The sequence below is a fragment of the Anopheles bellator genome, chromosome 2 (assembly GCF_943735745.2).
Source record: "Anopheles bellator chromosome 2, idAnoBellAS_SP24_06.2, whole genome shotgun sequence".
Taxonomy (NCBI): domain Eukaryota; kingdom Metazoa; phylum Arthropoda; class Insecta; order Diptera; family Culicidae; genus Anopheles; species Anopheles bellator.
In genome coordinates this window covers 21,388,726-21,404,397 of record NC_071286.1, presented here as the reverse complement: position 1 = coordinate 21,404,397, position 15,672 = coordinate 21,388,726, and the positions used below count along the sequence as shown (strand labels likewise).

The following is a 15,672-nucleotide window of genomic DNA, read 5'->3' as shown; positions in this document are numbered from 1 at the left end:
TTGTTTCAACAACAGTCATCCACTTGAACACACTTCCTTCGCCTTCGCTTCCGTTGGTGAACTCATTAGGAGTAGGCCCTACTGTTGCATAACGAGAACTACTTCCATCCGTTTAACTGCACTTTGAGCACTTTGCGGCTAACGCAGACGCTAGCCGGTACAGGCGTCAATTAGCGCTAACCGTGAAACTCCGGCAAACGGTTCCTGGAACTCTTGGCAAGCAGTGGCCGTCTTCCGGAAGCCGCCTGCTAGCGAGTTAATAAGCTTTCTTTTGTGTTCTTACAAAACCACCGGCAGCGACGGACGACGGCCAACTGGCCGGGTTCGGGGTGGCCCTGACGCACTAAGTGAAAACCAACAACATATTAAACAGTTCCTCTCGGGTTCCTTCGCGATTCCTCGCGAGCAGTCGCTGAAATTCAATCAAGCGAGTGAACTTTGGAGCACCGTAAACGATACAACTTTTTGCCCTCGTCGACGTCCGGGACGAGCGTCAAGGAGCTTGCGTTGCGTCGAAACGCCTAACAAGCGCGTCAAAATCCCGCCACCATCGTCATGGTCATGGTACGGCCTAACAGTATACGGTGGCCTAGTATGGGGCGGACAACCCATCGGACTCCAATTACATTTTGCGCGTTATTTTCTGGTCTTTAGCTCTCTCTGTCGACTGCCGGGGACTATAAATAACGGGGGGTTGCGTGCGTGCGTGAGGGCTTGTCAAAACTTACCGAGTATTTCGACGGTGTGCACCTGGTCCTTGTTGACCTTGTCGCTGATCTGACAGACGTAGTCGCCGGCGTCCTGCGGTTCCAGCTCGGAGATTTCCAGATTGTACCCGTTGACAAGCCGTATCCGCTCGTCGCGCGTCACCATCAGCTGCGAGGCGGTGAGCACATTCGAGCCTCGCCGCCACAGGAGCACCAGAGTCCCTGCGAAGAACACGGAAACCGGGAAGGGCGTGTGAAACAGGTGCGATAATTAATAAGATTTATGTTGCGCTGGGCAAACGACTTGACACGCGGCCACACATTGCGGGGTGTCGTTACCGTTCGCGCCCGCAATTGGTATTCCATCCGAGTCCGCGCGTGTGGCTAGGCGCACATGTCTACGTCATGCCGGCGGCATCGCAGCTTTAAAAGCCGCTACGATTCAGACTTTAACGCTTTTTTAATGGCCACCCCGTCCCGTCATAACGGCACTGAGCGATGTGGTAATGTTTCCGCTTCCGTTGTGGCCTTCATTGAATCCCACCAGCTCGCGCGAGATCGTAAGAAAAATGACGAACGTTTAATTTCGGCTCCATTGCCGTGGCCGTAACCGTGAACCGGAGCAACTTTCGCCATATGTCTGCCTGTCAATGTAATGGCATGTCATTCCTGTTCCCGGCGAGTTCGCGGCAGCTGCGACACTGAAAGTGAAAAGTTTGCCAACTCTCGACACCCGAGACGCAGTCGACGCGTCTCGAGAGTGAGATAAATTTTGAGAATCGTAATTAGATTTCGGGTTGTGTGCGCAATAAATTATGCGTTCTCCTCGGCACTCGCGCCCGAACTTTCTGGCGCTTCCCACAGGACGGCAGTGCGTGTCATGGCGGTCGATTCTTCTACCATCCGGTTGATGTAATGGGCACGACAATATCCTTAAATGTGGTGAGTTATTGACGGTCGTCTAACACTAACCAGCTCTGGATCGACAAAGCATTATAATGAAACTGGAACTCAATGTTTCTAATGTTTCTTGTTTGATGTTCTCCTTTTGTTTTCCTATGACTTTGAAGAGGCTCGAATAAATGTGTAGCCGACATTGCGGCCAAAAAAGGAGCAAAGGTAACATTGGGGACTCGAAAAGTAGTTCTTAGTTTCGAAAAGTAGAGTTTCGAGTAGTTCTGATAGCATAAATTTAGGCGTGTTTTTATGTATTATTGACATCAGCATTCAATGCCTCAAATTAGGCGCACCAACAAATGCCAATACCCATTTGCCAACTAGATGTGCATAATAATAGTTCTACGTCAGTGGATTCCTCCATTTTCGTGAAAAGGGGCCAGCTCCGGAAGTTGATTTAAAAAGACTTTCGTGGACTGCTAGTTCTAGATTACACTCTAGAGAAGATTCTGACAGCTCTCCACGCTACCAGTAAGCGAAGAGTTTCGTTAAAAGTGTGACAATTGTGTAAAATGACCAATGAACGAGGAAAGAAAAAAGGAAAACTCATCCATACACGTGCGGCGGTTGGCATCCACAAACAAGGATTATTAAGTTGGGACCAATAGATTGCCTCAAGCTTTGTTCCCGCAATTCTACGGTCAGATAGAAGGAAAGCCAAAAAAAAGAACAAAAAAATCCCGGACCCCTGCGAACTCGGCACCTTCGTCCTTTCATAGTTCAGGCGCCCGGCGCCCGCCCTAGGGTGACCGTCACGGGGCCCTCGGTTTTGGAGCGATGGAAGAGGAATGCATTTCCATTTCCAATTCCTGCTCGCTGCCGAAAGTCTCGTTGCTCCGGCACCGATCGAAAGGCAATGCAGAAGAAAATGTGGACCATAGGGTTGGTGGACCACGGACCAGCTGTCCTGCCGCCCGAAATCCGCCCGGGTGCCCACCGGCAGATTGCCATTCGTGGTTTTGTGTTCGGCTTTTTGTGGTTTCCAGTGGGGCGAGGTGACACTCGGTACCATTTGTCGTCGTCGTCGTCGTCGTTGTTGAAGTTACCGGGTCCCTGGCTTTCTTTTTTGTGGTCCGTGTCCTTTCTGCCCCGCACCGACGATCCAAGGGGCCCACGTACGTATCGGGGGCTGAACTCAAATCACGCTGCACTAATTCCTCTTATCCTTAAAGCATTGCCTGGCTTTTGATTGCGGCTTCGAGGCGGACGACGGGTTCGTGGCGAAGCGTTTGCGTGCTCCTCCGGCTCGTCTGTGTCCTCTCGCCTGGCAGATGCACCCACAGATAGGGAGCATCCTTGTAGCGAAGGAGGCGTGCGCAATCGGTGGCGCTGGAAACAGTTTTCCCGAACCGGAACTTTTCGACCAAATTACTGGAAAATTATGATTCGACAGAAAATTGGAAAAGTTTCCAGTTTTCAAAATAAAGCTATCCGGTGGGTCCGGACGGGGCACCCGGTGGAAGCGGCAGCATCGGTGAGCGGAGGGGCAAAAGATAATAATAAAATGGCGCGTGGGGCGGGACGGGCAGAAAAACCAGAAATCCAGTGGCTGACTTGCCAATTTTGCACAAAAGCAACTTTCCTTGCCTTCCTTCAAATGCGCTGCCCAGCAACGGCCGGGCTGGTCCGGGACCCTTTCTGTTCTCCCATCGAGCACGTGATCGGGACCGGAGCAATCGAAAAGCTGCTTTTGTTGTCAAAATAATCTTCGCGTTCCTCGTTTCCGGGCTTCTTTATCTGTAGTTACCGCACTTTCTTTTCCGGCCCGTGCTCCGCCGAGCATTTCGCGAAACATGTTTGATCTGTTTATGCATTCTTCATTTTATGCTAAGAAAGTAAGTCATTGTTGCCAGCTGCAAGCACGCTGCGTTACAAGTCCCCGGCGGATACGGAAGAACTCGGACCGGCGTTTCACTGCCGCAAATAAGTTGAACGAAGTATTTGGTGTTTTGCTCCACATTCTTGGCACGCCCGAAACGGGCGTAAAATCCGTGGAACAGCGACTCTTTTGAAAGCATCCGTGGCCTGCACCTGCTCGGCTTCACCTAACGGGCACACTTTGAGCCAGCCGGCAACATCCGACGCCGGTAACTCCAAACTGTACACCACAACACCAAAACACACCATAATTTAGGCCGGTTCCGGTTGTAAAGTCTTGAGACGGATGTTACGCGGATCGCCACCGCCGAAAGCGAAGCTAAGCACCGGAACATTACAAGAACAACAGTCGAAACAATTTAATTGCTCTTCAAACAACTTCAAACCGCTGCCGGAGTGGCGCTTCCCAAAAACCCCAACCGGATCCACATCATCTCGGTGTGAGAGGGGAAAATAAAACTTTCGCCCGAACCAACGAATGTGAGCGGCCGATGATGATCATCGTCCATAGAGCCCGGTAACGCTCGGTGAAGCTGGCCGCAAATGATGACCGCTGCCCTCAGAAAAGTTTTATGCCTTCGGTTTTTCTGGCCTCCCAACACTCGTTTGTTAGGTCCTTTACGGTGGTGCCGCTCCCAACCAGCGATGACCGTTCGGCCGAGCTTTGAGGACTTGTTTCCTGTCCAGAAGAGATACTGATCCAGTTTAGGGCGACCTTGGGACTTGGGTAGTGGAACGAGCAACTTGCACAAAATTAAATGTCCTCGTGGTAAACGATTGCTGGAGATGCTCACCCTATAGCAGTGATAGTAGCCCCGGAGCTAATGATCAAACAATACACATCCATCCACCGGCCATTAACCATTTCTGGTAGCGATTAGAGCGTTTGTCAAGTCACTCTGCTTTCACCGCTTGACGCTCGATTGAGTTCCGCAACCAGCGCACTCGGAGCGCCCAACTTTTGCGTGGCTCCCGGTGTCCTTCAGCCTGACCGCAGATATTTGCCCAGTTTGTTTGATTGAATCGAATGGGTCCACGGAGAACGGTGGCTCGGCGGACGTGTGTAGGGCAAACTTTTATCCTTCCCAATCTTCGGACTTCCGCGGTCCAGCTGACCAGAACGTCGGAACGTAGATCGGACGCATTCATCACGCATCCGAGAATTTCATTCCCGCCCGATGACGAAGCACCCTGTTATTGTGGACGAAAATTAGGCTTTCGGAGGGGGGTTCGAGACGGTCGGACACCGGGGGTCTTTGACAGTCATTTCCCATGATCAGGACCGGACCAGCAGGTTCGCTCCGGTTTCGTGGTGTACTCGTAAATCTTTCACGGGTATCGACACGCATTGATCCGCATCTGAAAAGCAAGGCTTTTCATGCTCGATTGATGGCCATATTTATGGAGGCCTTGCCTTGCCTTGCACACATTTCAGCCACACGGAGCCCAGGGACACTAATCGGATGCCGTCCGGCTCTGAGCCGAGAATGTACGGCGAGAGACAGAGAGAGAGTCCGACCGTTGATTAGAGTCTGATCAAACAGACATTCCTGCGACGACTCTCGGCTCTCGGCGGTCGGTGGAATTCTTCGGCCGGGCGGCTGATGGGAAAGTTCCGGCTCCGGTTAGTCCAACATTATGCAAGACGTCCAGCGGGCTGCGAAAATTTATCTACAACACAAACCCGACTCGACGACGAAATCGAAGCCGTTGTCGTAGCCGTGTTTCTGGGAAGGATTCCTGGATTGCGCCAGGGAGCTGCTAATCCTCGCTCGGAGCCTAAGACGTAATAGGATGGCCGCTCTCTGTGTGAGACGGCCGCACACTCACACATTGACTGTAGATCCCGGAGTCATTCGACTTCTTCCTGCGCTCGGTGTTGATAAGCACTGCGGGAAGCTCCACTCCGCGTCCGCCCAATCGACATCCCGTTCTAACAGCATGTGGTGGAAACAAAAGCCAACACATTCTCCGCAATCTTTGAAACACCATGGCTTCGGCCGGGCCGCTCGTTGCGTAAACTGGAACAAGACCCAGGGTATTATCCACTTCCACCCGGGAGTGACAAGAAAGTGCTTACGAGCGTGCCGGTGGTTAATGGTTAGAAATAACTTTGAATCTCAACCAACCGTGCCGGGGCCGGGATCCGAACTTTGGCGCTTACGTAACTTTCCGACCCAGGTACTAGGCCCAGGGGTTTGCATTTCAACTTACTTCTAATAATTAATCAGTTTAGGCGTATCAGAAACCCTGAGCGAAACCAAAAATATGTTGCTGACAGCCAGTCAATAGGCAGCATGCAAACGGACCTGCTTACCTGAGATACAACAATGAGGTGTAGGAAACTTGTGTTGGCCAGCAACTTCTTTAATTAGATTGCATGTTGAAGTTGTACATACCGCTGGTCAACGTCTCGGTCTGCGTTCTTCCGGGACCTCCGAAGGCGAAGGCCGAAGGGGCCGAATGATTAGTTGGCAAAGGCAACGCAGGCTTGGTGCTGGCTGCGGACAGCGGTTGTGCGGAGAATGTCTTACAACACCGACCTCTTCCGAGAAATTGCATTCCTTGATTGCCGAGTGGCTCTCGTGGGGCCCGCTTAACACTGGCATGTGACAGTGTGGCATTCTGTTTCCGGAGAAAAACGGGCGCATCGGGTGGAGCATGTTTGCAAATTCCTGAGTAATGGCGAAAACAAATATAACGACAACAAAAGCCATGCCGGGGGAGAAGGCAACCTCCGAGACCCTTCGGGGGAGGGTTAAAATATTTACCCGTTCATATAATCCATTCCTTTTGATTTGTTGGGCGTGTGTTCTGAGTTGCGTATTGCATTATTTGATAAATTATTTATCCCAGTTATTCACGATCCATTAGGCGTCCATAATTTCCATTTCCACAAAAGTAAGCAACAATTAAGTATTGTGATAAAAGATTTTAATTTACCATTTCTTTTGCACCAATCGAACGCTTCCGGTCTAACAGTGCCCTGAATATCTATTAATTTGTCCTGGTACGGGCCCATCGACGCCCGGTGGGAGTTTTACGTACTCGGCTAACAAATTTATCTGGTTTGCAGCCGAACAAGTAGATAAATTCTACGCCTAAAACAAGCTCAGTGGCAATGGGGGTTATGCAATGATTTATGTACGACACCTTATCTTCGTTAAGGTTCCCGGGCCCGGACCCGGAGGGGATCAGGAACACGTTAAAGGTAACCAAGGGGACGATAAAAAAGTACTCCGATCCGATGCAGGATTGTTGTGGAAACCTTCTTCCGATCGGGAGCCAACCCTTTGGGCCGATGGTACGAAGCGTGCGAGAGAAGGTGCTACGAATCCAGTACAGCTGCGGAGAAAACTCAAATGGTCAATATTTATAGTTTATTGGGGTTAGTAATCCAATCCTTTGCATGGGTCGGACCCTTCACGAGCCAGCAGGGCACGGGTTGGGCCCATGTGACCCCTACTCGGTATCAGCAGTCCCTTCGGCTCGCATGGGCCCCTTTTTTGCCGGGCACGTTAAGGGCCCGGCAGACATTATGATTGGTCATGATTTATTGGCTGTGAAATGGTCCACAGCAACACAGATGGGTGTTCGGGCGCAGGCACACGACTGTTCTGTTTCCGCATTTCCATGGCCTTTTCTTGATGTTGGTTCCTTGGAAAGAAATTAAATTGCGCACCGATGACCGACCTTTAAAATTGCGAACGTGGCGACAACTTTCATCTCCAGTCCGGCTCTCGGGCCATCCGTTTGCCCATTAATGCCGGAGACTTATCTTTAATTCTTTTTCTCGCGATTACGGGGAGCAAGAAGTGTCTGCTGCCTCAGGGGGAGCAAATTAAGAAGCGATTGAGTTATCACGGCCAGAGTCGGTCTCCCGGCTACGTAACTTCTCGCGTGAAACCTTCAACGGTGATGCACGGCGTAAGAACAGGTATGAGGCGCTCCACTGCGAAAGGGTTTATGCATCGTAAAGCACCTAACGTCCCCCCGGCGACAAGAGAAAAAGTGGTAAAATTTCCTCTCGGAAAACCCGTGGCCCACGGTTTGCATGCGCCGATGCAGTAAATCTCTCTCTCGTCCGTTTTCTAAGTCGCTATCGTAATTGACTCCGATTTCTTACACCCTTTCCCGGTCCTGCCGCTTGGCACTCGTCCGTCCGTTCCATCTTGGCCAGCGATCTTCCTGGAAAAGGCGCGAAGGCCGGCGAAAAACCGGGCGAACAAGAAAAACATCGCCCACTGTCTCGGTGGGGGGTTTGCTTTCCACTTTCCAGCAGCGCACGGGGGGTTGCGTGGCATGCGGCAAGGTTCTGCTTTACCCAGCCGACAACACTTTAGACGCTTTAAGCGCTCAGTTCGCCGCTCCTTTTATGCTACGGTCGCGCCTTGCTAAATATCGCTTTGAAGTAATTCATTTTTAATCGCCCACCCATTTGTGCCGCGCGAAAATGGAGCATAAATTTGTTTTAATGTGCATGCACGCTAAATGCCGGGGAACGCCAGAACCGGCGGTGAGGGATTCGCTTCGCCCGAGAGCCTTCGCGTTTCTCTGGGGGTTCGGAGTTCTTTTGGTTCCCTTGGGTGCGTAACTAATGCACGTACCCGGCGGCGACAATCACACATGGTGGAATCGTAAAGTTTGATTAAAAACGTCACTCGTCGCCAGTCGACACACCAGTCGAGATCCTGGCGCCAGTACCTGACGTATGGACGACAAATTGTGATTGTTTGTGGCGAAGATTTACAGCGCAGCAGCGAGCGATTGAAGACTACATTGCGGCTTCTTGTGCCACATCGGCTCATAAGTAGTTAAGGTGGACTTTGAAAAAAACTAAACTGACTTTTGCTCACTCATGCGGCAAGTCGTATATGTTTCTCGTGATAGTTCAGATACAACAATGCTTACAACAGTTTCCTGAGTAAGAAAAAGTTGGAATGGTTTTCATTTTCATTACCAGGGTCAGTCAGATATGCGAAGTAAACTTATTTTGTGAATTTGGTTTGAAATTGTCGAACTTTCTGCGAAATGCAGATAGCGTTTGACGGAAACTGTTACAGAATCGCGTCAAAAGTATGTCGAAGGTTACGGTGGGCATGTTTTTGATCAATCGCAGTGTTTTAAGTAGTTCCAAAATTTTAAAACGGATACTTTAGAGCGAGCGACACTGAAGTGCAAAAATTTTTGGGTAAAGATGACACCCAAACGGTGCAACAACTAGCGTTTCAGTTGAATGCGACAGAAGAAGCCAGCACCCTTCGAAATCCTGTGAAGATCCTGAAGATCGGAAAATAGGTTCCACGTGAACTGAGCGAGAGGCCCAAGGAAACACGAAAGGAAATTAGTTCTCCAGCGTGGTATGACTAGTGATGAAAAGTGAATGGATTTTTAGAATCCTAACCCGGGGGTCACACTATGAGAAACTTGGAAAAAATGTATGGCAGGCCAAGAAACTATGAATCTTTTGCTAGAGTTCCGTGAGTTACTTTGAGTTGCTTTTGAGCGCCTTTTGTTTACGGGATATTTTCTCGTTTCGGGGGTATTTTTTTCAATTTGACAGTTTACGGCAAATTACGGCAAATTTTTATTGCTTTCCAAAAATATGGCTAGTTTTTCGACAGCGAAACAAATTTTGACAAAAATGGCCATAAAAGGAGAAGGAAAGGAAACTGAAAAAACAAAGCATAAACAAACGAACTGTCATTTCACTCACTGGAGCTCACGGAATATCTCGCGCAAAAACTTCAAGTGTGAATGCTAGCTTATCAAAAAACCTGTAGAGAAAACTCATAGTGTGGTCGAGGCGTAAGAGGGAAAAATCTTGGATAAGTTCATGGGAACCATCAGCATTGGTTGTACGGTCAAATTGCTATGGAAAGTAAACACTGCTATGTACTTGGTGGGATCGGAAGGGTTCGATCTACTTTGAGTAGGTTTGTAACTCCTCCCAACTACTGCATTTTTACATTCAAATTCAATTTCAAATTCACATTCACGTTTCAATTCCTACGAGAATGTAAATGCTCTAACCGTGTAAATGCTGATCTCTTATCTATTTTGTATCGTCTGTTCTATGCTAGATTCTGTTTTGAAGTTAATGGATCATTAAAATGAGAAGAAAAAAACTTTGGAACAATATTATGCGCATTTTGAAGAAAGATCGGACAAAGTCACTCACTCACGAGTGCATAATTGAGTCGCCAAATCACGAACGCTGCCGAAGCTCGCTTTTAAAATTTAAATGAACAAAAACAAATCACAAGCGCGCAAAATATGCGCAAAGCGCCGTTGAAGGGACGGGACATCGCAAAACAATATGCTCGTGGTGGTGCCCTCCGCTGCTGGCATCTCCGCCGGTACATAGTTCGCTAGGTGCGAACACACGGAGACGGCCAGAATCGGTTTAAACTTATCCGCTCGACACCTTCTGCCGGCGAGCGCGGGCGATATTGTTATAAGTTCTTGGACCGTGGTATTTGCGTTAAAAGAAAAGCACCGCAAAGTGAAGAAAAAACGCCTCACGCAATACATAAAGTGGCAGCCGACGAAGGCCTGGGCTCCGGGAAGACGACCGTAACGCTGCCCTGGCTGAAAGGATGGCTGAGAAAATCAAGAAACAAAAACGGGGAAAACTAATTTTACGCCTGATGAACACGGGAACATGTGTCTCGCGGGTTCTAGCGCTTCATTTCCCGCGCCCGGGGTCCGGGCCTGTGTAACGCGGTGCTTTTCTCCGCTCCGCACTCCGGTCTCGGAAATAAAGAATAGTAAAGCCACCTCACGCAGCGTTCGGAGGTGCTGCGTCACTTCCTGCATTCGCTTCCCGCACCAAATAAAAAAGGAACCCACGGGGATAAGTCGACAGTTAAAGACTGAGCGAAGAACTGGTGCAAAGATCTGGGCAGCGAGGCACCGATCGGAAAGGATTGCCACCAGGGCCAAAGGACACCCAACGGCGGTGTCCTCCGTCCGGTGCTGCGGAACCCCTTTCAAACGGGGGTCCCACGGGGGTAACGAGCAAGTTGTGGCATCGTAACAAGTTCCGCGTCCTTGCTTCGCACAGACACACACTCACTTAAGCCCATCTGCCAAGAGGGTTCCGGATGGGTCCTTGCAAGAGTAACTTTTTGTGTGCAAGCTGCTCCCCCGGCGGGTGTCCTTCGGCGAGGGCGCGCAACACGCCCACGGTGCCCAGAATTTATTTTATCGTTGCTTTTTTGTGTTTGCGTCGAGCCCCATGTTTACCCCTCGGCCAGCTTCTCGTCTCGCAAGGACTCGCTCAGTGGCCCTTCCCGGGGCATTGGTAATTACCGCGACGTGTGTCGATGTTTCTTATTTGGGGTCTTTTTGGGTCCGCGCGCTAGATATAAATTCAAACATAATGAGTTTTTACTTCCCACCACCTGGCCAGGTGTTTTTTTATGTATTCAGTTAGGATATGAGAGAGAGAGATAGAGGAAGCGCACTTGGAAGAAGAGAGAGGAAATTGAGAAACAAACTTCGTCCGAGAAATCACAGTCTGGACCTCTGCTGATAGTCACGCTTCATTGGGCGAGCTGATTTAAGTGCATCCCGCAAATTGGCTGCAAATGGATGAAGGAATCGGAGAATTTTCCGCGACTTTCCCACGAGCCCACTCACGGGTCGAGAATACGAAGCGGGAAAGACATCCGGAACAGCAAAACCGTGAATACATTTCTCTCCGCTTTTGCCTCAAACTCCGGCTCTCTGGGGCTTTAACTTTCTTAAACAACTTAGCCCACGGCCCAGGGGAGCCCGCGTCGCGAAAGCCGTGCCGGAAGTCGTCGGCCGCTTCCGGTTTCATTAAAAATAGCTTTGGATAAACGTCTTCTTAAGCCGCTTAGCCGGTCGGTGGCAGGCCGGCCGACGGGCGTAAACAAACTTTGCCGACGTGCCGATGGGCCAGCCTACCCGGTCCCCGGATCACGCCTGCCTGCATCCCGGCAAGGGCTGACCAAACGACCTGTGAACTCTTCTTTCGCCGCCACCACGAACACCTTCCCCGACACGATTCGATTCTTCTTCCCGGCCGTTCGGTGCCGTTCTCTGGCGATGGCATTTGGTGAAAAGTTTTGTTCCCGGGCTTACCCGGGGCTGCCAGCAAAGGGGAATCGCGGCCGCAAGGACAAGGGTTTGCACCAGTTAATAAGGTGCGAGCAATACTTCCGCTCAGCTCGACTATCGAACCCGGAAGGGTGCTTGGTTTATGAGGTGCGTCGTGGGTTGCTTTCGGGCGAATCGGGATTGAAGAATTTGCCGCAGTGCCCGAGGACATTGTTTTGGGCGAGTTTACTCGTTTCGATTGCGCTCCGCGGAAGGAAAATATAAATAAAACGCTTGGCACGGGATCTGCATTATCCTTATGTCCATGGTACACGAAAGCAGTGGGCAAAATGTTAATTTTCAGAAACCCAGAAAAAATGGCAAACAAACCTGTTTGATGATGTTGATTTTTCGCACACCAAACCGGACTTGACCAAAGCGCCGATCGGTTCGAGCTGCTTCCGGCACCGAAGTACGATCATTAATGCTCACCCATCGGCGCTTACCCGTCCTTGACCGGAATGATGAAGAACACCCGGTCCGGTGTTTCCCGGAGAGGAAATTAATTACCGTATTTTTCCGTGTATAACGCGCACCCGTGTATAACGCGCACCCATATTGTACGAGAACAAAATTGGAAAACAAATTTTTTACTTTACATTTTTCAGATATGTGATATCCAACAAATATCAAATGATAATAATGTATTACTCTAAATACTCTATAAATATTCAAAAGTAGACTAAAGATAAAATGCGTATACATTGCAAAAGAAATACTAGTATTTTATATTTCGGAATAATCTTCAAACTCAGATTCACTGCTGTCTGACAAATTGATATTCTCCAATTGCTGTTCAATGTACTCCTCATTGTCACTCTCTGAAGAGTCCTCATAAATTGCGACATCTTCAGATCCATGCTGATGCCACATTTTTTAAATGATTTCACAACAACTTCTGTTTTAACTCCCTGCCATGACTTAAAAACGATATTGTATGGATAATTATATTCCTAACAAGTGTTTCATTTTATAATTTATTCAATAATACTATAGAATATGTACCTAGAAAGGCACATTTGTATGCTTGGAGGAGACAAAATGTTTACTACCCTTGTATAACGCGCACCCAGATTTTAGAGCTAAAAAAATTGGGAAAAAAGTGCGCGTTATACACGGAAAAATACGATACTTTGGCTCATTCCAGCAGCGGCTGAGTCAGACTTGGAACTTGGCTTTTTGTTCTTCTGAGGCGCAACCATAACCGGGCGCACCTTTCGCAACCGTGACACTACCCGCCTCGTGCCCGCCATTACCGAGTGACAGTAAATGCAAGAAATCAATCTGGCATCGCTTTGCCGTTTGCCCGTCGCGCAAGGACTCGGAAACAATTAAACCCCGTTTTGCGCCCGGTGTAATGGCAGCAAATTGAAATCCGTCTGTATCCGTTTCGCTTCCGTCCGCGCCATTTTGTCGAACCTCACTTCCGGCTGACCTGCGCCACCAAGCGTTCCACGTTCGTGTGTATGTGTGTGTCTTTTTCGCGTTTCGTTAAATTGATTTCGAAGAGAAATGGATTCCACACACAAACACACGCACACCTGCCATTACATTTCCGGTCTTCCCCGGGGCGACACTTTGTGGGGGCTTCCAGCACGAGCGCGAGAGAGAGAGAGGGAAATAAATGAAACTGTAATTATTTCGTGATTAAACTGTCATTAATTTTGCCACGTGTCTCCTCTTTTGCGGTCGGTGTCTTAGTGTCCTGGAGGCATTTTTTTGCGGATGCTCTGCCCTCAGACTCACCAAAGTCCGGCACAGGGATACGGATGCTACGTATCCGAACCAGGCCGAAAATCCATTAGGCGCGCTCGTTTGGCGTGGCGTAGAAAGGATGGATCGAAAAAAAAAACACGGGAATCGATCCGAAGTACCGGTAGATGTGACAAATTTCGTGAAACTACTACCTGTGGTCTTCCCGGTGCGGGACAAAAAGCAACCGACGCAGGCACACCGCGGGGACCCGATTGTGGCCAACGCGCTCTCGTCCTGTGGCCCATCACTTTTCACTCATGATGCCTGGGTGCCGGGGGGAATATGGAACGGCTACTGAAAGCTGTCACCAGCACTACTGTCCGGTTGCGGATTGATGATCCTCGGGGACCCAGGAGTGCGAGCCTTCGGTAATGCTGCCTCTGTAAACAGTTTTCCGTAAGGATGTGGCAAAAAAAGTATCCGAGTGCCAAGACACACGACGAGAGGATATCGTTGCCAGTCCGGTCCGGTGTGTTTTTTTCAGAAGGCAACAAAAAACGCACCAAAATCGTATTTTGATTGAGTTTGTCTTGTCTAGACCAACCGATTTCTTGAGTACAGATTCATTCGTCACTGTGCTAACATGCGCGTCTGGCTGTCAGTGAATTTTTTTTAGATAAAATCAACAAGTTCCCAGGTTCGGAACAGGGAATAGTTTTGCTACGGAGGTCCATTTCACCTAATAAGAGGATCTTTGTTTGGTCCGTTCAGTAATACTCAATTTGAGACGTGTTTGGGAGCATTCGAAAAAGCTCTGCTATTCAGGACCCTGCTTAAGATTGGCAAGGAAGTCTTACCTTAGTCTTATCTTTAGATTGTTCCCAAACAAGTTTGTAAGATTTTTTTCCATAACTTAAGGTCCAATTTTTTATAAATCTTGTTTAACTTTCACACATTTTCTGAGACTTTTGGCGTTTTGCTTGGTATTCAATGCCTTCGACTTGTCTACGTCATACACGCTTCGCTATGTTCAAGCTTCAGTATGGTTAAAATCTCCTAGTCGCACAGGTCTGTGGCCGCTTCTCCTGTTTCGCATCTGCGACTTCACGGTGGTGATGTGGTCAGTCGGTAGTCGGAAACATCTGCCGGTCAGCTTTGAGGTCCTACTTCACGTGGCTCAACGGAAAAGCAATTACTGGATCGTTCGGAGGCAGCGAGACGCGTCCTCGTTCGTCGCAGGATGATGGGCGACTCTTCTCGGGTTAGACGCGGACAAGCCATACACCACTCGGCGTACGTTTGTGGAAATGTGCTAAATGAACGGAGTTCGCTCGCTGTCCGATCGATCGATGCACGCATAAGCAGTGGCCCCCGGTCCACTGACCCCGGAAGACGCCAGACCCCACCGTAACGGCATCGCTCAGCCTGTGTCGTTACCTGCGACATCCATCCTCGGCGACAGCTGCCGTAAATGGTGGCCTCGCGCAAGTAATCGTTCGCAGGCGAGCTGGAGACATAAAACACGCTCTCACCGTCGCTTCTCAGTTGAGGCCACCTTCCGAGCCCCGAGCCTTTGTGGCCCATGTAGTGGTGAATAATAAATTAAAAGAAATATATTTTAAATACACGCCATTTGCGTGCCGTTGCGCTTTCTGCGATGTTATCGCAGTCGCTGGGCCCAAATGAAAAAAAAAAAACCAACGAAAGTAAGACGAACCCAACCGTTTCTGGCCGGCACGAAGTAATCCTAATTTGTTGGATTGTGTGAAAAAATATGTTTCGCTCCGTTTTGGCCACCGAAATACGTTGCCAGCCACACAAAGAGCCGAAGTCACATAAAATACTACGCCGAATGGCCGACGTGTAGATTATCATCCAGAACTCATCGCCTCCTGCCACCACAAACCCCTGTATGGCCGAGTGCGGCTTCGTGGAAAGCGGAAATGGAAAAAAGCCAAGGTGCGTGACAGGAATATTAGTCAACCGCCGCGCTGCTGGGCGGCCTTTATTTGGATTACGATTTGGCTTTGGTTTCGTTTCCATGTCATTTCCTAATGATAAAAGAAATGACCACCGGCCTGCTTCCGGTGACTGCCGCCGCCGCCGCCGGGGTGATACCTTTCCATTCCCACGTGGCCACGTGGACAATAAAATCAGCCACCGTATCGTGCTATCGCCAATCTGACAGCCAAACCGGGAACCACGGAGTCCCGGGGCGCCCTCTGGGCAACAAACTAGAAACTTGTCGTTCTTTGTGCGTTGCGTGTGCGCCAAACCGCAACCGCCGCACAACAATCACATCAAACGA

The 15,672-nt window shown here is 49.5% G+C and overlaps 1 protein-coding gene across 1 annotated transcript in view; it reads right to left on the bottom strand.

Moving 5' to 3' along the window:
• LOC131207172 (MAM domain-containing glycosylphosphatidylinositol anchor protein 1-like) overlaps window positions 1–15,672 on the bottom strand; it is a 189,446-nt gene that overhangs the window by 37,627 nt on the left and 136,147 nt on the right. Inside the window, exon 3 of the mRNA XM_058199783.1 lies at window positions 729–929. Within this exon, the coding sequence (XP_058055766.1) occupies window positions 729–929 (201 nt within the window). The remainder of the gene's footprint in view (window positions 1–728; window positions 930–15,672) is intronic.